Below are 25620 nucleotides of genomic sequence, written 5' to 3'. Positions count from 1 at the left end.
AGAGGCAACTGACATGGTTTTAAAAAAAGGTGAGACATAATTCATAGCAGTAACTTTAGTGTTATCTGTGTTTTTCTGATAGTTGAATTTGTCACTGTTTTTAATGTCCCTGATACAATTTAGCAGACAATTTTCAGTCGTTTACATTGAGAAACATTACATTGTAGTGTTTGGCACAATGCCTGAGTGACTGGCAGTAAATAAAATTTATGCCCTGATGCTTTTAGCATGTCAGGGGTAATGTTTTTGTAAACTTTTTCCGAAGAAAAGTCAAAGAAAACCTCTTGTCCTGCCTCCTTAGTTCTTTTATTTCTTCTGTAGGCTTAAGCCTCGCCTGCTTGTTCATTATTTCTTGTTTCACACATGCACATTACGTCACTAAAACCATCAATTAAAACATAAATCCTGCCAACAACTTCCTGTTTCCATACCTCTCAATGTGCATATCGTACATGGCAAATATTATATTACACATTACATCTCAATAGCAAGGACTATTTATACCTTTTTGTCTTATAGCCTTATATATCAATTTATCAAACCAACAACAAACAGTAAATAAAATAAACAAAGAAGTCTAAGCCTGCAGCACCGTTCAAAAGCTACCTTTGTTTTTCTTTTGTTTTTCAATTTGTATGCTAAAGATGAGCAAATATGAAAGTCATCCCTGTTGGGTACAATAAAAAGAGATCAGAAAACAAACAAGATGTCATAGATTGTGATCACATCTAGAAAGTCCCTACGACTAATATTGTGTCCTTGTGATTAGACTCATTCATCAGACTCGGTTCCCCTCTTCTTCCTTTTATTTTCCCTTCAAAGCCCCACAGATGTGGTACGCTCTAATCGCTTTGGGCCTTTTTTAGGTGGTCTGGCTCCACACTGACCAGCTGACAGTCCTCAGTCACCTCCAACAGAGCCTCCATCTCTGGGCTGTCTACATTCACCAGCTCCCCTTCCTCCACATCCACGTGCACGCCCAGACCATTCTCCTCCCCCGCTGGTTGGCCCTCGGCCTCGGCCACCTCCACCATCTCCGTGTTCTGCACCACCTCCTCCTCCCCTTCTCGGATCTTCTTCACGTGGAAGGTGAAGGGGGGCACGCGGTACACGGAGGTCTTGGAGCGGGCGTAAACCGTGTGGTCGGGGGTGAGGGACTTCTTCACCTTGTCTTTGGAGGTCTTCAGCTTCGCCCTGCGCTCCTGGTTGGGGGTCATGCGGGTACCGAGCTTGCCCATCTTCTTCTCCAGGCTGTGCTTGGTTTTCTCCAGGTTGTCACGGGTTCTCTGTCTCGTCTTCTCCAGGTTCTCGCGGGTTCTCTGCTTGGTTTTCTCCAAGTTCTCCTTGGTCTTTGTCTTGGTCTTCTCTATCGTCTCCTTGGAGAAGGCTTTCTTTATGTTATCCACTTGCGCCTTGGTAGTGCGCTGGAGGCGCTTGGTGCGGGACTCCTCGATGATCTCCTCGATCTCCACCTCCTCGTCTGAATTGAGATTGTCTGGGAGTCCCTCTCGTCCCTCCTCGGGTATCTGCTCAAGGCCCTCCACAGCTTTACCTTCAACGGCCGCCTCCGTCTTGGCTTTGGACGTCTTTGGTGGCTTCACTTGGTCCTGAGGGAGAAAAATAGGAACAATAAGAAAAGCAAAAGACTATTAAGCCACAACAGCATGCTATTAAGGGAACACAATGCATGTATTGAATAACATTTTCAATTTGACATTTTACTACAATAACAGCAAGCACAGTGCTAAGCTGGTTGTGTGGAATGATTAATGTAAATTATGGAATTTCACTTAAAATGTCATCTGGAGATTATCAGCCTGACAAAGGGCAGTTAATGGCCTTTGAGTGAGAAATCAAATTGAAAATATGAACATAATACTTCACAGATTCATGTATCACCTACACATTCAATGCACATAAACATTTCACTGCTTATGGCTGGTGTAGAGTGCCATCTAGTGGTGTCAATCATACCACAACAATATGGTGCCTAAATGGCTGCACCCAGTTATTTTACACTTCTTAGACTTAATCACAGAAATATAAGAACACAAGCTGGCATGATTACATCTATAATAAAGTTATGGTGCTTGAGAGAAATGAATATAGGTGATAAGATAGGTTCTATTATCTGCACCTCTACACTCATATTGAAACTAAAGCCAACACACTGTTACATCTAACCACATGTAGGCCTGTTTCCTGCCATTTTGCTATCATTTCTCTATAAAAAAATTTAGCTCACAAACTTTCTTTGTTGTGGATTAAATGTCTTTGATTTCTCACCAAAGTTTTTTTTTTTCAATCAAAGTTGACATGAAACAAAGAAAACCTACAGGTGATTTTAAAGATAAATTTAGATTATTATAGATGTTCTGTAATTTATAATGCTGCTTTCATTTCAGTGGAAAGACTTGACGCAAATTCACACCTCATCAAAAGACCCAGATGAAAGGCCATGCACAGAAAAGCTGCTGTACGTTCTTGAACCAGTTACCCAGGTTCACACTACGCTTCCTTCACAGTATTTTACTTTACCACTTGGGGGAAAATAAGGTATGCAGTTCCACAACGCAGAGGCTTTCTACAGACGCCACGAAGAAAAGGCATGTGTCGCTTTGTAACATCACTCGTTCAAACACACAAGCCGTGATGCTGACAGCTGCCAATCAATCAGTGCTGAAGAAGCCGTATTTCCATATTGTTTTGGCAGGACGCGCTCGCTGTGGTACCAGATATCCACAGAGGGAGAAGCGGCGCTATGCCAGGAATGTTATCCCCCTAACAGCACGTCTGTGTCCCCGAGAGGGATTAGAGGGCCCACCCTGCTGCACCTCGCTGCTTCTTTTTACACATAACCTCTACACCATCATCACACATGAATCTGTAGAAATATGAGATATTTTGAGATAAAATGCAGAAAATGTGTCACTTTGTTCCGATGTTGAACTAGTGGAGAGATGAGGTCAATAAATGTGATTGTCAGCCTGTTGCCACATGCAGCCAGTCTGAACAGATACACAGCATGACTGCTGGCTGATGCGGATGTCTGTCTTCTCCACCATTAGGGTTTAACACATATTTATTTGCAATATCGTAAAACCAAAGGCAGCAATAACCTGCCAAATTAATCACCATCACCGTGTTGACAAGCGAGCGTCTCCATCCTCTGATCTCATTTCAAGCATCGTCATTATTCCTCCACAACGCCCACCTGTCATTTCAGATTGCTGGTTTTATTCTGTATGCTGGTATTTTTCTCTCTTTTTTTTGCAGCACCTCCTCTTCTCTCACCTCATGTCACAGAAGCTCAAGAACCACATCCACTTTAGCCCACATGTATTGCATTTGAATGAAAACCCCCATTTCTGAAATGTGGCCACTCACTTCATAGAGAAATGTCTTGTGACTCAGCATCACGACTTGCAGAAAAAAGATTACATAGATTAGGTACACATTATTGATAGAATAGGGAACGGGAAAACGCAGATAACACATGAGAAGGCAGCATGCCGGTTAAATACGGTCAAATTTGTATTCAGTGTAGCATCACCTATTATCAAGTACTATTACATTACTGAAATATTACTCATTTACAAGTAAATATATACAAAGTATCCTTCTCAAAAACTACTCAGAGTATTAGTTACTTTTTAACCACTGATGATTAATCCATTGTCAATAGCAAGAACTCAGCTGAAAGGTTTTTCTGTTTCTCCAAATCTTCAGTCCACTTCAACGATTAGTAGAAAGAATATTAGCTGATTGACAGAAAATTAGTTGCGATTTTGATAATCATCGCTTTTGACTAAAAATGTCATAAATTTACTGGTTCCAGCTCCTTAAATGAGAGGATTTGCTGCCTTTCTTTGTCATTTATGACTGTTGGTTGGATAAAAGAAGTAATGATGGGCTCTGGGATGTTGTGATGAGCAATTTCTTGGCATGTTTTTAGACTAACTACGGCCCTAAAAATGCAGATGAAAGGTCTAAAAGTTAAATCAAATTATGCTCAGTACTCATTAGATTACATAATGCACTGCATACTTAAGTACATGTGATATCACAGACTTTTACTTTTACTTAATTACAATAATCTGAGTAGTTGTAATTAGTTACTTCCACCTCTGTTGTTAATATTGATGTTTTTTAAGCAGAATAAGGAATTAAACACTGATACGGGAACAAACAACTCGTGAAAGTGTGTTTTATGGTGTTACATCATGGGAAAACTGAATTTTAATACCGATAGTGAACTCCTGCAAGAGAAGCAAAAACACCTGTTAGATCATGTGATCGGCACATCTCCCTGGGCAGTTCAAATATTGCCATATGATCCATCATAAAATGGACATTGCCTCCTTATCTGGTGCAGTGAACCGTGTGGGTCTGGCCCAGCAGCTCTGTATGGGTTTATTTTGGGCTGGCCTTTCCCTCTCTCCGGATTCCATCTACCGTTCTCTGGCTACCGGCCACTGCAGCGTTCAGTCCTACCGACACCCCCCCCACACACACACACCCAGCCAGCCACACAACACCCTCCCCTCCCGCACAGCAACAGATAAACACAGCGCCCTGTCACCATGACAACCACCTGCTCATGTTGTCTCTGGTGGGTGGTGAAATTTAGCTGGATAAACAGCTGACATCTCTACAACAATATACTGACACAAGGTTCTCAGTTGTTGTGAGCGAATCACAATTAAACTAAAATAAAGAGTGCAGCTGCCTTGCAGAATTGCACGCAGAGCAAAGTGAGGCCGGTCTGCATTAATTTAACATTAATAAGAGGTATTTTTGAACGCATGAGCACATGACCATACCGCAACATTTTTCCAAAGATTCTCTCTGAGTGATGTAATGTGATGGACAAAACTAAACAGGGCAAAGTGCTGCTTTTTGAACATATTTTTGACTGGATTTAAATTAAATTTAAAGATAGATCCACGCACAGTAAACATGTGTACTCACGGGGACATGAAGTACATAAAAACACTTCTGTGAATAGCCGTCTAAGAGACTGTTCAGGTGACCTCATGTCCCTGGCAAACCTCGCCTGCTGCTGTGGCGTGAGTCTGGCTGGTGGACTAAAACTGAAAGCCGGTGTGTTAATCTCACATTAAAAAAGTATGCATAAGTGTGTTCCTGAAAAAAAAAACAGCCTCTAGGAAGGACATTTGTGCATAATTCACACATACAATTGTTAAACTATACACGAGTATGAGTGCTCACTTTGACATGTGCACACATACAATCTCACACACAGAAATGCAGTTATATGCAGTTTTTCTTCTTTTTTTACATGGAGATAAAACTGTGAACACTTTTCATGAAAAGCAGTGGCCCGAACAGGAAGCTTCTGGGGCCGATGGAAAAACGGTAGCGCACGGCATCCTGGGAACGGCTGAGGTCATGTAAAACAGGGAAATTACAACATCGTCCAGGACCATGTCGGCTCCATGCCCTCACTGTACCGTTGTGCTTCATCAACATCATCACTTACTCACTGATGTTTATTTTCCTGGGAACAGCCAAACTCTGACATAAACCTTAAAACCGGTGGAAAACAAAACATATAACACATCGCAAAGGATTTATATACAGTACTGACTCATGTAATGACTTTAAAAGTCTTGTTGGTGGATGGGCTTTATGGTTCCACTTGGGGTGTCAAAATTTTACTATTAAATTGAAAATTGATCGAAATGAAAGGTCAAATTGATGATGGGGAACATTTAGCGTAAAACTCAATGTATCAGGGCTCTGATGGACGGACTATGCGATGGAGACGGATCTAAATAACCTCAAACCTAGTTTGGCATTTCAGTACTGCGATTTTTTGTTTTTTGTTACTCGCTGGCCGACAAATTAATCCAGATAAGGTAATATCTGGTGATTTATTAGTCTCGTTTGAGGCTTGGCCCAAAGCTTGTGGGAACTAATATCCAAAAACAACATGTTGGAACATTTTGTTGTTTGCATTCTTAAAACTTGACTCAGCTGATTATATCTGTGGAAATTGTGATAATGTCAGCAAACCCTGTTTGGGTTTCCCTGCCTGATTACAAATCATGAGACTGGGAGATTGTGAAAGGAGATGGTAGGTCCATTAGAGTCCCTGTGTTACCTTCCTCTCTCCACCCACTTACCGGCATCGGAAAATTCAGCACTCTGTGTGTGTGTGTGTGTGTGTGTGTGTGTGTGTGTCTGTGTTTGCTGACAGATGCCAGGGGAATGGGACTGAGTGTATGTGTGCTCTCCTCGATGAGAAGGAGGTCTGTTGCTAATGTTTCTTTCCTCCAAAAGTGGCGTGAATCATACCTCATGGAAAAGATGGCTGGAAAGAGCGGGAAAGCTCCCTCTCTCTCTGAGTGTGTGTGTGTGTGTGTGTGTGTTCGATTTGCTCGGACAAGCCAACAACTGTCTGAGCGTCGCTTAGAGGGAAGAACAACACCGGAGCTGCAATTAAAAAGCCGCAGCAGACTGAGGGGAAAGATTTCAGTAAACAGCTATGAAAACCTATTTTGTCAACCTGTGGCGAAAACGATGTAATCTATAAACCAGATCCTTAAGTTTAAGGCGTTCATGAAACAACACCAGCGCCTTTTCATTGTCTAAATATTAGCAGAGGCAAAATGTTCTCTGTCTGACTCATACGAGGTCTCGAGGGATAATTTAATGGCTGACTGTTACCACGGACGACAGAGCAAACAGTGTGCTCAATCAGATCTATACAGAGACCGCAGCAGCTTTGACTGAAGCCGCTGGCATCCACATTTCTCCATCACGTTCTCCGTCTCTCTATCGGCTGTTAGGACACCTTCACTAACACACCTGGTCCACTGTTCTTCCTTAAATATGTTGTCACCCATGATGATGGTAAATGAGCTGCAGTCATATATATGCTTTTCTAGTTCATTCAAAAGGTCACATGACAACATTCGCCCCAGTCTCTCTCTCTCACACACACACACACACACACACACACACACACACACACACACACGATGAGCGATTCAGGGTTCAGTTCAGGATGTTTCGGCGAGTGAACTGGGGGATTCGTGGACGACCTGCTCTGCCTCTGAGCCACAGACCACAATCATGTCAGGAATTAGTCGCATTAATAAAATATTTTTAAAAATACAATGACTGTTTCTTTTCTTTATTTGTCCGTCAGAATACAATCTAACAGACATATTGTATATTTATTACATTATTATAAAATAATGAAATGGACAGCTTTGCTACTTATTTAATCTCACTGACTATTTCAAATGCTTTTAAATTAAATTACTGCACTGTGTATTCAAGTGTGCTATAATATAGAGCTGCAACAATTACTCAAGTAATCAATTATCAATTGATTATTAAACACTTGCTTAGTCTCCAGTGCTTTTTGTTTCATTCTATAATGTTTAATTGGTTTATTTAATATTTTACTGCTTTTATGTACTTTTCCCAAGGTAATTAGTTCACTTTTTTATTTTTGAAGTAAATTTAATTTAATTTACAGTCTAAGTATCATGGGAGTAAAGTAAAAAAAAAACAAAACAAAAAAACTACCGCAGTTTTTTTTTACTTAAACAGCAAACAATTGGCTTTATAAAGAGCAGAGTCTAGATCTGTGCTCTGAGATAACTTTGCTATGATTTGATGTTATTCAAATAAAATTGAATATATTGTACAGGAATGATTCAGTTTGTGTCAGGTGCAATTATTAAACAACTGTGCATCAAAATAAAAATCTGTAAGTTGTATACTGTTATGATTAAAATACATGCTGTAGCCAATATTAAAATCTAAAGTGCTCTTGTGATCCTGTTAGTGACATTATGCCCAATAATTTATTTTTTTTTAATGCATACTGCTGTTTCTAATTTTTCACTCTGATTTTCTGTATTTTTATGATTTATGTATTTTTGCCTTGTTTTAAATCCCATGTTGTTGTTTCTAATGAAACACTGTAAAGCACTTTGAGTTGCATGTTATGTATGAAAGGTGCTATATAAATAACATTTATTTTTATTACTAACATTATCCAAGCAAATGCAAACAGGAATGTATTATGATAAGACAAGTCCTTTTTTGAATTTAGTATACATAACATCTTTCACAAAGATTTCTCTGCGTCAGCCTGGGTGGTTTGGAAGTGCAGCGAGGTTGACTTTTGTTTAGATAACGAATCTGTGCACATTAACATCCTCGGTCCCGTCCCACCTACATGCATGCAGACATTTAGCAACTTGCTGGCTTGTCGATAAACACACACGGAGACAGACACACACCATTCCTTCTAAGGCAGTGTGATGAAAGGCCTCTCCGGTGAGTCACAGGAGCAGCTGTCTGATCCTGTCCAGTCCTTGCAGCTGTGCACTCAGCTTTCACAATGAGTGATATCACCGACACTTGTGCCCCTGCAGGATGGGAGAAGGCCAGACGAGAGATTGACATGAAACAGAGGTGTAGGTTTGCGTGTAAGAGCACCGGAGAATCGCGATGCTTTGATCCCTAAAGAGTGCTCGCAGGCTAAAATAAGGACACTAATGTGCTCTGGTCATTAATATTGATGCCTCCCACACTCTCCAGAAAAAGACTCAAACAATTCACAGATGACTGGTGCAGCCGCCTACTACTTCAGGCATTTTGGGGTGGCTCTTGTGACTGAGGGCAGAATGCAAATGCTGTTTCACGAAGCTCTCTAATCCCTTTGAGAACGTGCCATCTCGGACGGTGCCGTGTTTAAATGTCCTGTGGGTAATGGAAACATTAACAACCAATCTGTCCATAGACAGATCCATTCAGAGAAAGGGGCTCTGTGCACCACATAGCCAACATGAGCATGTCACGTTACGGCACGCACCACAGGAAGGGAGTTCCTTGGTTTTTCTGTCACAGTGATTTGTGATTTCACACACAGGGACCTGAAGGGGGGAAGCCCTTTTCCACAGCTCAGCCTTCCCACATCCATAACTCTCAAACCACTGGAATCCCAGGGTTAATCCCACGCAAAGAAAATTTACTTTTCCATTTACGCCTCTGTGTGAACTGGCAGCTACTGGCTGCTGGAATATGTTATATAACTCTCCCTTTTTCTCTAATAGTGCCATTCATATTGACACTCAAGGGGTACATTAAATATAAGTTCAACCAAATTTAACAACTCTCAGCTTTAATGTTTTATTCATGTGCTTGGGAGACTGAAATGCACAAATATGGATTTGCTCGTCCTGCTGCAGTGAGCATGAAATTGTTTTTTTTTAAGTAAAACAATGTGTTGCAATTATTAATCCTTATTTTCTGTTTAAGACACAAAATACCACTTTACAGGATAATGTTATGTGTGGTTCAAGTGAGGACATTAACACGCTGCCAACATGAATAAAGTCTGGGCCCAACTTTAGGAAACTATAACTACTGAATTACACTACGCCAATATAATCATTAATGACCAATAACTCCTGCCAGATAACAGCTGGTGGAATAAGAGGAGGACTGTTACACTACTCTGCTTTGTTCTGAATTGAAGTATTGTTCGTGTGATACTGTGTAATAATGTGAGGGACATGACAGACGGAAAATCTGACAGGCCGCAGAGCTTTTTTACTCTGTCTTTGTATTTGTTTCTAATCTAGCTTGAGCCTTGGTATTAACTTGCACTCAGAAAAGTTTGTGTCATTTTAATGGCCCTCTTGTAGAAGTAATATTGTATTTAACTGGAACGCTAACAACATGTTCCAAAAGTCTGGACAAATACTTTCTTTCCCTGAGAAACTGTGTGCCAATAAAATAAGATTAAATAAAGATAGATTTTCATGTTTGCATCTTACACTGATAAAATAAGTATGATTTCTATTATTTATAGATTAATCATCCCAAACATCCATGTGCATGCAAAGTCTAATCCCAAAACCCTGGCACACTGTCACTGACAGCCTATAACTCAAATACCAGTGACAAGAACGGCGAGCCTTTGCAGCAGCAGCAGTGGGAAATATACTACCAGGGTAACCTGACTAATGCGCTTCAGACCGAAGGTTTGCACATAGCAGACTTTCCTTTCACACGCAACCTCTGAAGTTACAGACATAACAGTTACTTATATTAGCCTAATAGTGTCTGGACGCTGCTTTAACAGCAACTTTTTGCATTGCTAAAATAAAGGCGTGCTTTAAAGGACCATTGTGTAGGATTTAGTGGTAACTAGCAGTGAGCTTGCAGATTGCAAACGCCTCACCCTCCCTTCCATGTGTGTAGGAGAACCTATGGTGGTGTTTGGTTTGTCCATTCTGGGCTACCGTAGAAACTCTGCAGTGCAACATGGTGGATTACTTTCAGCTGGTTACACACTAATGGAAGCATACTTACTGTAGGAATATTATTTTCCATTTCTGCCATTTTTTGCAAATAAATCCCCATAAATTTTACACACTGGATCTTTAAAAGTGTCTTTAGTGGAATCTATTTACAAGTAGTTTCAGATTTATTTGTAAATGTTCTGAGGTATCCACCACCAGTATTGGTATTTATTGTGTCTGTCCAGAAACAATTAAGATTATTTTCATTATTGAATAATGTGACAATTATTTTCACAATAAATCCATCAAACAGTTAGTCCTGGGGTCAGCAACGTTCAGGCTTCTATTAAACTCTATTTCCTTCACTCATGACTTGCCACCGGCAAAATTTAGAGGAAAATGTGCTGAGGTGTAGACAGAATATTAAAACATTCATTTTTTTTTGGTGTATAGATCACACATTTTATAGCTGGAGAGTACAAAATTCACTTTAGGTCTTTATTTGCCTGTAAGTTTTTGCCAAAGCCACAGAGAAGAGGGGCAAAAGAGGCTTTTTGTGCTGCATGCAGCTCGAGTGCCGTAGGTAGACCCCCGGCTTAAAATGTCAAGATATTGCGAAATAATACAATTTCCCAGAGACCAAAGTGACATCATCAAGTTGCTTCTTTTTGTCCAAACAACAGTCTAAACCATTCAACACTTAAGTTTAAAAAGCAAATCCTCCTGTTTAAGAAGTTGGAACTCAGCAAATGTTCAACATGAATTACTGAAATGATTAATGGATTATCAAGATCGACTAATCAGTTGATGACTTATCGTTGCAGCTCTGCAGACAATGTCAACAGACTGTTTTCATTTGCAAATTTTTTCAACTCATGGCAAAAAAACACACTTTTAGATATAAATTACTGTCTACCGCTACCATATGAACCCAGCAACGAAGGCTACACAGTCATATAAACACATTTATCTGGAAATGAGCCCATACAAACACACACATGTAATGTAATTAATCAATCAATTGGTGCTGCTGACTGCTAAATTCAGACCGACTCAATGAAACAGGACACTACACCATTCCATTGCATTACTGCTGGTGTATTTATAATCAGGAGCAACATAGCTGTTTCCTTTAATACATCATCTCAGATAAGACTTTTTATTTTTGCCGTGGCCTCGTAGATGAAGGGTGTGCCTACAAATCTTGGAATAAACAGAACAGAGTTGTGATGTGGTATGAGGACACATTTCTGTTGGCCGGCCAAAACGCTGGATGACAACTACGACTGTTCAAATCGAGCGGCGACCTGATCGGTCCCCCAGCTGGTGAATCCTGTCTGCTGCTGCTGCTGTGGGATGAGGATGTTTGGAGAGGCGGGCAGGCAGCTGGGGGCCTCAGAGAGCAGGGCACATAAAACGTAGTTATTTTAATAACAGAAACTCAGAGAGTCCTCTTATGAAGGGTGCAGGGGGCTGTGCACATGCAAACGAATGCACACATACTCACAAGGATTGATTGAGCAGAATAAATTAATGTGCAACAAAAACTAATAAATCTGTGTCCCTAAAGAACTCTGAACTCCTATTTGTTTATAGGGCCACTACAATCCAGGAAATGTGGAATGAGGAATATCTACAGGTGAAATATCTCAGCTGTCTTACTGTTTTTATAGACTGCAGCTAACACATAAAGATTATTTATGATATATACTTTTTTCTTGATTTCTTTGTTGAATATATGTCAATGCCAAGGTTGGGTAGTACTGGATTACATGTAATCAGGATTACGTAATCGAATTGCAAAAAAAAGGAACTATAATCAGCCCAGATTGAATTTGAAAAATGTGTAATTAGATTATACTTGATTACATTTTGGATTACACCTTTAATATGTGGCAATTTTAAACATATGAAACTTCTTTTTTGTCATGATTAATGCTATATTTATTCATAAAAAGCGTGTAGTCGTTTGATTTGACCAACTACAAATGCTGAATATGCTAAAAGTGTTTTTTTTGCATCGAAAATGTTGTTGCTACATGCAACAATTTTTTAGTATGAGGTCCAACATTTTCCATATTTGATTTTTAAGTAATCCAAATGTATTCTGATTTTATTACATTGCTTGTAATCCAACTGATCACATTACAAGCTACATAAAATATCATGTAATTTGTGTTCAGTAACTGACTTCATTTCAAAGTAATCTGATCCAGCCCTGGTGGGAACTCTGACAGTGTTGTACTCTGAGCAATGACAATAAAAGAACTCTATTCTTAGTACAAAATGGACAGTATGTAAATCACACATTGTCTACAACATTATAAGTACTGTGGGGGACTTCATCTGTAGTGAACATACTGCAGAAACAGACAACCATGTTGGCTCTATTAAAAGATGATAATATAAGATGTGCATGTTTACATGTGTTGGAATAGCAGGGATACTCTTTCTCCTGTACAAACTGTATATCCTATAGGGGCCTGGGAAAGGCTACAGCAACCAAATCCACCTCCTATATCCTTCTATATCTCTCACACACACACACACACACACACACACACACACACACACACACACACACACACACTCACACACATACACACACCACAGGGTGTACATTCAGCCCTGAGTATAACATTACACCTGTTCAATTATGCCACACCAAGCCCCGGTCCTTAGTGGGTTTTAAGCATTCAAAATAGTCGATCTCTTCATAGATCTTCTTTATTTGACCATGTCAGCTTGAAAACTCATGTTTGCTTTACAACAAAAACAAACCCCAGATGAACAAGTGAACAATAGCAGAGGATGCTGGTCGGGCACACGCTTGTTTTCCTAAAGTGACATCAAAGACAGACTCTTCCGAAGGGCTTTTTAAAGACGGACAATGGTTTTGATCTTTCAACGCAAAGAAAAAAGGGATTGTCCTCAGTTAGATAGTCACACACACACATTTTGCATGCCACAAGGAACAAGTTCAACTCTGTCTCAGACAGACAGAGACAGAGACAGAGACATAGACAGAGACAGAGACAGAGACACAGGGGATCAGAGTGTTACAACATCCAGATTTGGCCAAACATGCCAAGGGAAACACAGTTTTGGCTCCAAGATGGCGCCAGTCAGTGCCAAACCAGAGAAGATCAGATGACAAGACAAGCAGAGGAAATAATAGCTTGGCTTTAAAGGAACAGTTCAACACTACTACCTTCAAACTACATTTTTTTTTCTAAAATGTGATTTTTTCATGCCAGTATAAAAAAAAATAATAGTCGCATCTGATCTTTTCAATTCTGATTTAGACAACTTTCATATGTGGTCCTAACAAAAAAAATCTGATCTGAATTGAGCACTGAGGCTTGCAGTGTGAACATATTTGCTTTCTTGGATGTGGAAATCCTCTCACGAGTACGTGCCAAAACAGCTAGCCTGGCTCCATCCAAAAGCAACAAATCAGACTGCTAATATGCTATCTTGGTTGTTTAATCTGTACAAAAACCAAATTGTTAAAAAAAACAAAAAAACAAAAAAAAAAACAATGTGCCACTTTATGTGGAGTTTTGCTCCAGACTATTTCTTGACTATGGCAAAAAAAAAAAAAAAAGTCCAGCATCCAGGACACTTTGGATTTTGTGTGTATTAAGCAAAAAAGATGTGCTGGGAGGCAGATTTTTGGAAAGAGTCAGGCCCTGTTTCCCAAAATGTTAACCTATGACTTGAACAAAATTTAGATGACTCTCTTGCAAAATTAACTTATATTCATTTTATTTATTGTTTTCTGGGTAGATGAGGAAGTACAGTTAAGTGTAGCACTTTATTTAAAAAAGTATTTTATTTTCTACTTTTGTATGCAGGATAACAATGATGCTGCTGAAATAAAGCTCCCAAACTGACATGTGATGTGCATTATTTTTGGAAGAAGTGCGTGTGTCAGCTTTTTTACATGTTATAGTGTTAAAAAAAAGCAAACAAAAATCACAATATATTGTAATACTGAATTATAATCCATACCAAATCAGAAACCAAGTATCCAATTTGGAGATACCTACTAATTATGGGCCCTGCTCTCTTGATAAGATGCAGGAAAGATATCTTAAGAATTTAACTCATGTTGAGGCTGCTGTGTCTCAGTGTTCTCTCTGACCTGTGCTGGCAAACAGCTTTTTTCCTTTTTATAAAGCACAAAATGTATATCTGATTTTTCTTTTCTTATGTAAGTCACAGTCTTGCTCATAAGCAACCCACAACCATGAGCGACTGGACAACTTCTTACACACAGAGGCTCACACGCTTCCAATCCTGGAACGTAGAACTCGCTCGACATAGAAGCTGACATGCAACAGTGAAATGTGGAGCCTGTCAGATATCTTTCCACTACCACGGGAAAGAGGAGTGCAGCAGGAGAAAAGGACAGAGAGGAGAGACTGGATGAGGACACAAGTGCTGTAGCAAACAGTAAATGAGCTGCGTCCTTTGTTCTGGATTAGACGACTGAGTGGGAATAGGAGCGGCTAAGTTGACAGTGGGAGTGATTAAGGAGAGAGAAACTGAGAAGGAGGGAGGAAACAAGTGGGCACGCTGGCAGGAGAGGCAGAGAGATGCCAGCGGGATGAATCACAACGCTAACTTGGTGCTGCTGGTCGAGTGCTTTCTGGTCCAGTTGGTCCCAACCAGCCTGACTCCAAGAGGTTGACTAATAACCTAACCGCTCCATCTGTAATGAAGCTGAGATCAGATCTACAGATTCAGTGAGCTGAAGAGGCCAAAAGCCTTGGCTGGATCACTGCGTCTGGAGTAAATGAAATTGAGTTATTACATAGTCTGGGCAGGGTTAAAAGCTGTTAAAGCAAAGTAGGCTGGGGCTGGTGGCGAAGCTTGTTGGCTGTGATTTGAGCTCTGGAAGCTCTGTGAGATTGGTGTGGAATAAGTAGACTGTAACTGAGAAGTCTTACATCTCCCTGATAGAGTTGACCACATGGCTATCGCCATCCTTGAACTGCAGCCAAACACACCCTGATTCCAGACACACAGCAGTACTGTCTCACACTCTGATGGACATGCACTATCACGTTGCATCAACTGGATTAATCCTCATAATTAAACAGATAATGCACATTATGAAACATGCGCATTTGAGTGGCTTAGTCACTGTTTCAAGTGTCTAATTAACACACATAACTAAAATGAGAACACACACTGGTGCTTGTTTAACATGGAAACCATCATAAATCCACTGACTGATGACAACTGAAACTAGTTGTATAAGGCGTTTTGCGGCAGAGGGAGCTGTGTGAAATCTGATGAACTGCATCAGGTTATAATCAGCGTCAGCTGGAAAGACTACAAAAGAAAGACTAAAAAATCTGGGGGAGTGGAGTTAGAACGAAGTGAGGTTTCCAGACCTCGCTCCTCAGCTCGGCTTGAGGCTCACGGCTCGTGGTAACATTAGCCGCTACTTGCATAGCATATCCATATCTCAGAAACTGAGCTGTCAGTGGTTGAGTTGCATTGTGGGTACTGTAGGAATTGACGAGGATGAACGCATAGTATAACAAAAATATCTCTGGTTATGCTGCAATAATTTTGATTCTTTTTTAAGGGCTGCAGGATATAGTAAAAAAAAATCATATTATGATTATTCTGACTGAATTTGCAATTGCAATATGCCATACGATTAGTGGAAGTGATCATTTTTGCATTACAATTTTCACTTTTTTCAATAATATTGCAAGTAATTGTGCAGCCCTACTTTATGGGAGTTTAATGCTAAACTCTTTTAAATAAAACAATAAATAAAATACCATTGCTTAAGATACAATACATAAACAATAGTAATGAAGTGCTTTTTAATTAGTAAATTATTAATAGCCTCTTGGATGGCTGCCCTCCATAGAGTCTGCTTCTGCTTGAGATTTCTGCTTGTTAAAAGGAAGTTTTTCCTCGTCACTGTCACCTTAGTGCTTGCTCTTGGTGGGAACTATTGTAAATGATATAAAAAGTACAGTCTGGACCTGCTCTGTATAAAAAAGGCCCGAAGAATGACTTCATTTATTTTTTTTATCTAACCTTTATCAAACCAAGAAGTCCCATGGGATTGAAATCTCTTTTTCCAGGGAGAGCTGCCCAAGACATCACACCAGTTACAGTTTAAATAGAAATAAAAACATACAGACAGAAGGTAGAAATGTCAGGCACACAAAGATAAGACTAAATTCAGCTCAAATAAAATAGTTTCATTTCTCAGTTACATGGACTTTTAACATGGTTTTTCAATAGGATGTAGTATATAACTGAACTGGGAATTAGTTTGATAATAAGTTTGAAAAATTGTGGCCATAATGACTTGTTGGTCGACATCTGTATTTCATACCAAAGTCAGTTCTATTGCTCCATTTGGGTTCAGCTGCAAAAGATTAATTTGGTAACACTGATTTTCAAGTATGATTAGTTTCCAGGTAGTTTTTGCATCCTCACTATAAGTCTGATAACAAAGCTACATCAAATGAGAGATGAAGCAAAAAACAGGCAAAGTAAAAGTTCCCTCTGACCCAGGAAGCAGGGTTTTTTTGTTTGCATGAGAAGAATCAGCACAAAGCCCGGTCCAACGGGCCTGAATGTTCTGCTGTCAGTTGTGGTATCTGTTCAGTGTGTGCTGGGACTACAGTCAACGCTACTGTCACACAGCAGGACACCTTCTTCCATACAAGTTTCCTGCTGTTGCCTGAACAGACCGTGAAATCAGGCAGAAATCACCTTTCAGCTGTTCAGAAAGACAAGCACAAGTTTCTTATTGCTTGATTATGGAAATGCTGCAGAAACAGAAAGGCCTCTAGAGGAAAATTTAGATTTGCAATCATTACGCTTCAATCATCATGAAGCTTCAAAGAGAAAACCACAATATTATTTATGAACCATTCATCAGTGTATATCCTGATAGCTATTGCTATTAGAAAACACAGGAAATTAGACTTGCAAGACAGAAATAAAACATTCAAATGCCTGGCAATATGAGACTAATGGGAAATAACCATTAAAAATGATTATGTTTCTCCCGGAAAGACAATTGGTCTGTAAAAGACAGCAATATTAGAAGCAACAGTCAGAGCAGAGAAATGCAGGGAGGGTGTGAAAGTGTTGGCTCACTGGCCATTTGCAGTCCTCAGAGCTGTGATGACAGGCTGGTTGTGGCTTGAGCGGCAGGAGGACCCTCAGCTGCTGCAAGGTCACTTACAGTAAGAGGTTTCTTATTCTAAAAGTCCAGAAAGACACCTCCGAATGAGGAAGCAAATGTGCAAAGGTTCCTCCTAAGATGCATTTCCCATTCTGAACCTTTTCCGGTATGTTTCTAATAAGGATTTTCTCAGGAGTGACGACAGTGAGGCTGGTTCGTATTTCAGTCTCATGAGAAACCACAGTAACACCGCACTGTTTTAGCATTACTCAAAAATAGGCTGAGATTATCTCGGGCTGTATCTGAGTAATGTTATAACAGTGGTGAGATCTGTTAAAAAAATACTGTGATGCATATCTGAGATACAGTAAGTAAGTACATTTAGTCAAATACTGTACAGTTTGAGGTACTTTTTTCGAGTATTTCCATTTCACAATACATTATACCTCTACTCCATCTGGCTACTTTACATTAGGGGTGTAACTGTACATCGAAATATATCAAAACATCAATTTAATGTTCAACGATCCAATATGATCGATACAAAGTGAAAATATTGATCTATAAAACTGCTGAATCATAATTTTGTTACTTTCTGTGAATTGACATAAATGTAAGTGAACTTGTCGAATGGACATATATGGTCTGATAAAAGTTGTATCCTGACTTCATGGTATCGTTGTCCAAAAAATTTATGTAATATCGTACTGTGATGAAACCTGTGATTTACACACATTCTTTGCACATTCAGATTATTGATACAAAACATAATCAAATAATTAATTATGATATATCATCATAAAATAAGCTACCTGTCAGAATATAAAGTTAAAATTAATACCTCTTACATTTTGATGCATCAATAATGACAATCCATTCTGAAATGGGCCATTCTGGGCTGGGGGAGTTATAATGTAATAATATAATAGTAGACCTATATAACAGATTAATTGGTGACTCTAAATTGCTCATAGGTGTGAATGGTTTTCTGTCTCTGTGTGTCAGCCCTGCGAGGAATTGGCGACTTGTCCAGAGTGTACCCACGCCTCGTGCCCAATGTCAGCTGGGATAGACTCCAGCTCCCTCGCGACCCTTCTAGGTTAAATGGTTACGGACAATGAATGAACACTATTGTACTTTGAGTAATGCAGCTTTCTGGTGGGTCACCATCGGACTTCAGAGAAAATCTGTAGTCAGTGGTGAGAGAGAAATTATTTTTTGATCCTGTTTGAACTGTGACACGAGTCACACACATTATTGTCAATCTAAAAGATAATTTTACAAGCCAAGAAAATCGTAAAAATTGTCTGCACACCCAGACGTCATGACTTTCTCCCTCTGAAAGCTACAATGACTGTGTGTTTTTGTACCGGGATGTAGACACACAACAACAGGTCTTATTTGTTTTTTCTCTTCCTGGTTGATAAAAGCTGCTGAATTAAACATTTCAGGTAAGATAGAGAAAGCCATATTTGTGTTTATGATGTATATTGTGTGAGATGAGACATCCCAATACCCACCACAACACCCATCTTGAAAAACTATGCTTTAAATTGAAAAACATTATTCGTGTGATTCATGGCACAAAAAAATGATCTGTCTCTCTCCATAGACTCCTCATGGGGGACACAGGAAGAGGTGTGACGTTGCCTCTCTACATTTGGACAAGAGTATTTCTACACTGTGGTACTTTTACTGGAAGCTGGGGGAGGTGATTCTGGAGAAAGATGGTTCATTGTTTCATTCCCCCGTCATCAAATGTTTATATTTTGGGAATGAGACTCAACAATCACCCGAGCTGTGATTGGCAAAAGTCTCCTGTCAAGGGACTAAATTTTCTAAAGCCTAAAAACAGCCAAGAGGAGGAGCAGAAGTCTGGTTTCCTGTCAGACCACAAAATTGCATCATGCTTAAAGGTCATTATGGAACTTTGGCTAATGACGCCGAAAATAAACTGCCTAGCCCAGCTTTAAGTAAAAGATCTGAGTACTTCTTCCACCACTGCTGATATGTAATGTAGGTTCGGTGAACATGCCTTCATCGCCCCACCCTGCTGTTGCCAGGGGATCCTGCATGCTACCATCCTCACAGGTTTAATTATAAAGCATCACTGTCAAAGTCTTTCCGTGCTAGAAATTCTGCAGTATGCGTCTATTCTCAGAGTGCACAGACGGAGTGACAGCAGAGAAAAATACGGCCCCTGAAGTCAAAGCTGGTGTCAGTTCAACAAAGCAGAGCAGAAGGTCCTGCACGGCAAAAGCGCTGCTGTGAAAATGTTTCACTTGTCTTACTCAAATTTTAGCTTCGCTTGACATTGACACTGAGGGTGAAAGGTGATATCGATGAGGCATGGCCACACACACACTCGTACACGTGTTGGTATTGTACTTGTCAGGACGCGGCACCAGTTAACCAGTAACCTCTACATGCCTAACCCTAACCCTGATCTCATCTTCAACCTAATTCTAAACTTAAACCACTCTAACACATTAACACGCACACAGACAGTGGAAAGGGGTGAAAGCTGACTGAGAGCCAGTGTTGATTTGCAACGCTGCCAATATCTGACCAGCCTATCTGTCGGTCAATTAAACTGGACCCGGTGCAGCCATCCTTCAGTAATAAATAGATCGTGGGAGCCCAAAACAGCTACTGCAACATGGAAGCTACAGCTCCTACACCCGCTTTGAAAACGTGATGGCAACCAAGTTTAGACAGCGATAAGAGCGCAACAGCAGATAACACCAACAGGAAATGATTTAGGATGGTTTATACTGTCTGCTGAAACATAAACAGTCAAAATCCTAAGCTTTAGAAAATAGTGCAGCTTCTTAAAACAAGTGCAAACTGCTGCATGCACAGCGTCCAACACTGACGACTGCACACAGACACACAGTTGAAAAAGGCTTGCAGAGGACCACGCAGTGTCATAAACAGCAGGAGGCACCTGCTTTACTGAGTAATTTATTAAGGCCCAGTGTCTATGATTGGATTTCTGTTAGATGCCAATAGTGTAACCTGCTCCCACAGTGGACATCCCAGGAGGGGTGTGTGAAAACGTTTGCCTGCCAATGCAGATCCTGAAGTAAGCTCTACTCACGAGAGTCTTGCAACTGTCAGATTCATCATAACTAATGTGTTAAAAACTCCAGCTGCTATACTGCAGAAGTTAGCAATATATCAATACTGTGATATGAGACCAGGGCTGCATCTGAGATTCAAGACTTACATGCTATTTAGTATGCTAAAAGAGTATGTACAATTTTTTAGCATGTCCAAAACCTTAGTACGTAAACCAGTAGTACATGAGGTGCATACTGTTTCTGGTAAATATTGCTGTGTGCAAGCAGTGGACATTACGCCAACATAAATATCCCACAATGCAACGCGGTAAACAACAACAACAACAACAACAACGCAAGGCAGTGACCGAGGCAGCTCTGGTGTAACGTCAATAATGCTTCAGTACGTCTGAGTATAAGGTTGCACTCAGCTGGGCGTAACGCAGGTTTTAAAATAGTTTGCTGTTGACATGGGTTGCCACGGTTACGTGTCTCCAGGAGGAGGCTCTCAGGAAGCGCTGAGCAGTGTGTCCGAAAAGATACTAAATACTGTTTATTTAGACAAAAATACGCGGGACAACAGAACACTTTTTGGGTGTGTAGTGCATGAAACATAGTGTAGCTATCATCTTAGATTTGAAAAGTGTTGAGAGTCTGTTGTGATATGACATAAGTGTTGTAAAGTTATGTAATTTTCTGAGCTTACTAGACCAACCCAAACCCAAAATTTGCCTACTGAGGCTTTAAGTGGGTCTTCAATGTTAATTAGGGTGTCTGAGATCCACCGAGACCCTGTGTATTTCACATGATGCCTTTACCCTCTTAGTCATTATATTCACATTACAGATGATTATTTATTAAAAATCTCATTGTGTTTATATTTCATGAAAGCACCACTAATCATCTCTACAATATTGTTGCCAAGGGTGGAAGTAACTAATTATAAATATTCAAATTACTATAATTAAGTAATTTTTTGGGTACCTGTACTTTTACGAGTTTTTCCAAGTCTGTAATTTTATTTGTACTTAAGTATACATCACGCTATGTAATCTACTTAGCTACTTTTAGGATCATAATTCACCATTGAGGAGGCCACAACATTTTGATTTATCAGTACAAATCGATTCTGAATATTTGAAATGCTTTCAATACTGCAGCATCAATAGACTGAGACCAGTTGAGCTACTAATAACTTAGTTACTTAGTAACTACTTAGTTACTTGAACAATTTACTAATTTATAAAAATCAAAAGAGAAAAAATCCAGTGTTTCTACAGGGTTAGGTTTCTCATAGTCAGTACAGCTTTGTTATATTCATATTTTAATAAAAATCTAAAACTTCATGACATCCATGTTGTGTCATTTTTTCCCTGGAGTATTTAAAATGCTACTGACTATTGATTCACTTCAAGGTACTGTATCAAAGTTAGACATTCCAGTATTGCACCAACAATCTGATTTAATTTACATTTGGAGAAACAGAGACCCCTTTTGATCGAATGGTGCTATTGATACTGCAGTTAACTCTTAAGTAATTTTTGAGAAGAATCCTCTGCACCTTCATTTTCTTGAGCTGCCATTTGATTTATGGTCTGATGACAAATTCCACATTAAAAGGGCACGAGACCTTTTCACAACAAAACACGCTAAAGTTCAAGTGCTGCTGTGAATGATGTAAGCTGCGAGACAACCAGCCAGACGTGACAGCAAAAATAAAGAGCCGCTCAGCAAGTCTCAAATGCACGCTCTCTCATGTAGATTCACACACACTTATATTCTCAAGAGCAGTTTTGTGCACCACACATGCAGTCCGTGTCTCCCACTTCTGAGAATAATAAAAACTACATCTTCATCTTACACGGCTGCAGCCTGCCAACTATCTGTCCTCTGAGCGCTCAGAGGAGGGGCGTTGGTTCTGTCTCAAGTAGCCCTTCATGCCAGTGTTTATAGGCCTTATATTAGTATTTACACCCACTGGTCTTTATATAGTTTCATGGGGTAATCATGAAGTCCCGTGAAGTGGGAGAGGTCACTATCTGCCTCCATTTTTCCATGGAAGCTGCTAGTATTCCCTTCATCGTCCACCTGAATACAAACCAAACAGCAGCTTCTAAATAGTGGAGTGCAGTGTCTGATTCTTCGTAAACATCACCGCCTCTTTTCGGCGTCAGGAAAAAGTGATTCAGACATTTATGTCATGGAAACCTCCGAGCTGCAGCCTCTACCCTGAGACGCTATTATGGTGCCTTTTCATTTTCACTAATGAGGGTCAAATCATGCCACGGTGTGACTCTCTCTGGTGAGATGATGATGACGGTTTGACAGATTTTCAGATGCGTTTCACACCCCCACCAAAGTTTCCTTTGTGGTGTGGGGAATGCAACACGCCTACTTTCAGGACCGACATGCACCATAAGACCAACTTTAGCAAATTCATATTAATTGCCACTTCTATAGTGTTACCGCCATGTTCTCAAACAAAGATTTATTGCTATTAGGGCAGCAACTGCTTTCACTATCGATTACTCTGCAGATTATTTTCACCACTAATCGATTAGCCAATAAAATGTAAAAAAAAAATGTGGAAAATGCTTATCACCTTTTCCCAGAGCCCAAAGTGACGTCTTCAACAAGGGAACTACAGAAGGACAGGACATTACATCACTACAGAACGCTCCATGCTGCAGACTTTAGTGTCAGTTGAAGCTTATGGGAGATACAATGTCAGTCGTGATATTTGGAGACCAACAGCAAATAAACAAATGCACACATTGTGAAAAAATCAGTCAGTATGCTATTCTCTGAAGTGTGTTTTTTCATTTTTTTAGAGGCATTTCTTCATAAAAGGTCAAACAACATAGATACGTTGGGTTTTACTGTTCTTCTCCCATAGCTTCAACAGAGCTGCGACCACATTCTGGCATCAAACTGAGAGCATCTAATGTTTTATAGTGACGTAAAGACTGGAGCCCGATCGATATTATCGGCCCGATATCAGCTTATTAAATAAATATCAGTTTATATTGGTATTGGCATATAATATTGTCTGATATGAAAACTTTTATTTTATTTGTTCCTTTATAGACAACATTTTGGACAATAAAGTTCATTGTTGAACTGCAAAATATCCTGCCTCCATTACATAACTTTGGCACAAGTGTCACTGCCAAAAATGTGCCAAAAATGTGTTTGCATCTATATCGTATATTCTGTATATCGTTGGTATCGTTAGGATTTTATTGATACTGAGATTGATACACTGGTACTGCTCTTATTGATTCTACTGGTCAAGATCTGGTGCAAATAATAAATCAAATAGCAGTATCATTTGTCCAGACGCTTATCAAAGCTTCAAAACTGACCAGTCAGGAACATGTACCGGCTTTGTACCAATTTTCTACACCTAATATACTGGACGATAAAGAATATCATCCAATATATCGGTATCAGAATTTATTATTCCCCAATGTCAGTTGCAGCATTGCCCTTCAAAAAAACAGTATTGGTCGGGCTCTAGTAATGTCCCTTCCTTCTTTTTTAGTTTCCTTGGTGTTCAAATTTGCTTCTTTTGTCCAACCAACACTCCGAACAACAAAGACTTTTAATTTGCTGTCATAAATGATGAAGAAAAGCAGCATATCCTCAAATTTAAGAAGCTGGAACCAGCAAATGTTTGACATTTTTGCTTGACAAATGACCGGCAAGTTTAATCAATCATCAAAATAGTTAGCAATTTTTTTTCTTTTGATCAACTAACTGATTAATCGACTAATCGTTGCAGCTCTATTTGATGTGATGAAAATAATATAAGAACCAGCTCACAGACACACACACTGCAGCCCTCAGTGTCCCCCCACTTCACCTGGTATATGAGGACTTTGAAGTTGCGTCTCTTGAGCAGCTCGTTCTCGTTGTTCTCCAGCTTCTTGATCTGACCCGCCTGCTTCTCCAGGTTGCTGCGCACCGTCTTGACGTTGACGCTGACCTTGCGCACCTTGTCCAGCATTTTGTTGACGGTGTTGGCCGTGCCGACGTGGTTCTTGGACAACTTAGCCAGCTCCCCTTGGATGGTGGACACTGACTTCTCCATGGCCTCCTGCCGGGCCTCGAGCCCGTTCTGGGTCTGCTGGATCTGGTCGACCACCCCGATAATCTTGTCTAGCAGAGACAGAACCATGACGCCGTTCATCTGCGCCTCACTCTTGCCCCCAGGTCCGGTGGCAAGCACCAGGTCCACCTCCTCGGCGGGGTCGTCGTCATCCACCGCCGGCTCGGTGGCGGCACCCACCAGAGCCACCTCGTCGTCATCGTAAGGCACCTCTTCCAGGGCAGTGGGCTCCTTCTTGACACCTGTATCCGCCATGGCTGTCAACTCCAAGATAAAAATACACTGCTGAAAAACAACCTGCAGGAGCAACGCTGCACACAACTCAGTCTCTAACCCTTCCTCTTTTCTTTCAGAAAACCTTCTCTACCACTTGTTTGCTTCCTAGTCTACTTTACACTTAAACTTTCTCTTCACCCTCGGTCTCACGCACTCTGTCTCTCTCTGCCTCTGCTCTGGGATGCCAGCCAGCCAAGGGGAGTAGGGCCTCTCACAGCTGAGGCATGTGTGCCCTGACTCAAATGCCTCTGCTCACTGTGAAACCACCCAGTCAAACTTTTCCCTTCTTACACCCGGCCCCCGCCCCCCGGCTCCCCTCCGCTGCTGGGACTCCACCCCATTCTGTCCCCACAGGGCAGCAGCAAATCTCCAGACTCCACCTCTCACGGTGACAGGACGGGACACACTCCTCTCACACAGGGAAAGGTCCAGACCGCTTAAACATTAAAATTTAGGTTCACAGTCTCTGAAATCGTGGTTACTATCATCTATTATTCATTTTAAAAAAAACGCAGAAACAATCAATAAAATTTTGCATGTCAAAGGCCAATGGGAGTGTGTGTGTATCTGCTGTCGGGCAATTCTGCACTTTAAAGGTAGAAGCAGTAGGATTTGTCTGAGCTGTCCCTAAATGCACCAGAAAGATAGTTGATTGTTGAGTCTCATTCTGTGGATGTCAAATACAGATGTTTTGGGTTGGTA

The 25620-nt window shown here is 40.4% G+C and overlaps 1 protein-coding gene across 1 annotated transcript; it reads right to left on the bottom strand.

Annotated features, from left to right (window-relative positions):
• Positions 1–284: 284 nt before the first annotated feature.
• Positions 285–25176, bottom strand: cavin1a (caveolae associated protein 1a). Its single transcript, XM_084744626.1, has 2 exons — positions 24397–25176; positions 285–1607 (listed from the first exon to the last, which is right to left on the bottom strand). The coding sequence occupies exons 1-2, from the start codon at positions 24895–24897 to the stop codon at positions 843–845; spliced, it is 1266 nt and encodes a 421-aa protein (XP_084600752.1). The 5' UTR covers positions 24898–25176; the 3' UTR covers positions 285–842.
• Between the last annotated feature and the right edge of the window lie 444 nt (positions 25177–25620).

This window comes from Lutjanus erythropterus, chromosome 19, assembly GCF_056507025.1.
Source record: "Lutjanus erythropterus isolate fLutEry1 chromosome 19, fLutEry1.hap2, whole genome shotgun sequence".
Taxonomy (NCBI): Eukaryota; Metazoa; Chordata; class Actinopteri; order Lutjaniformes; family Lutjanidae; genus Lutjanus; species Lutjanus erythropterus.
Note: the sequence above shows the minus strand (reverse complement) of the source record. Positions and strands in the feature narration are given on the sequence as shown.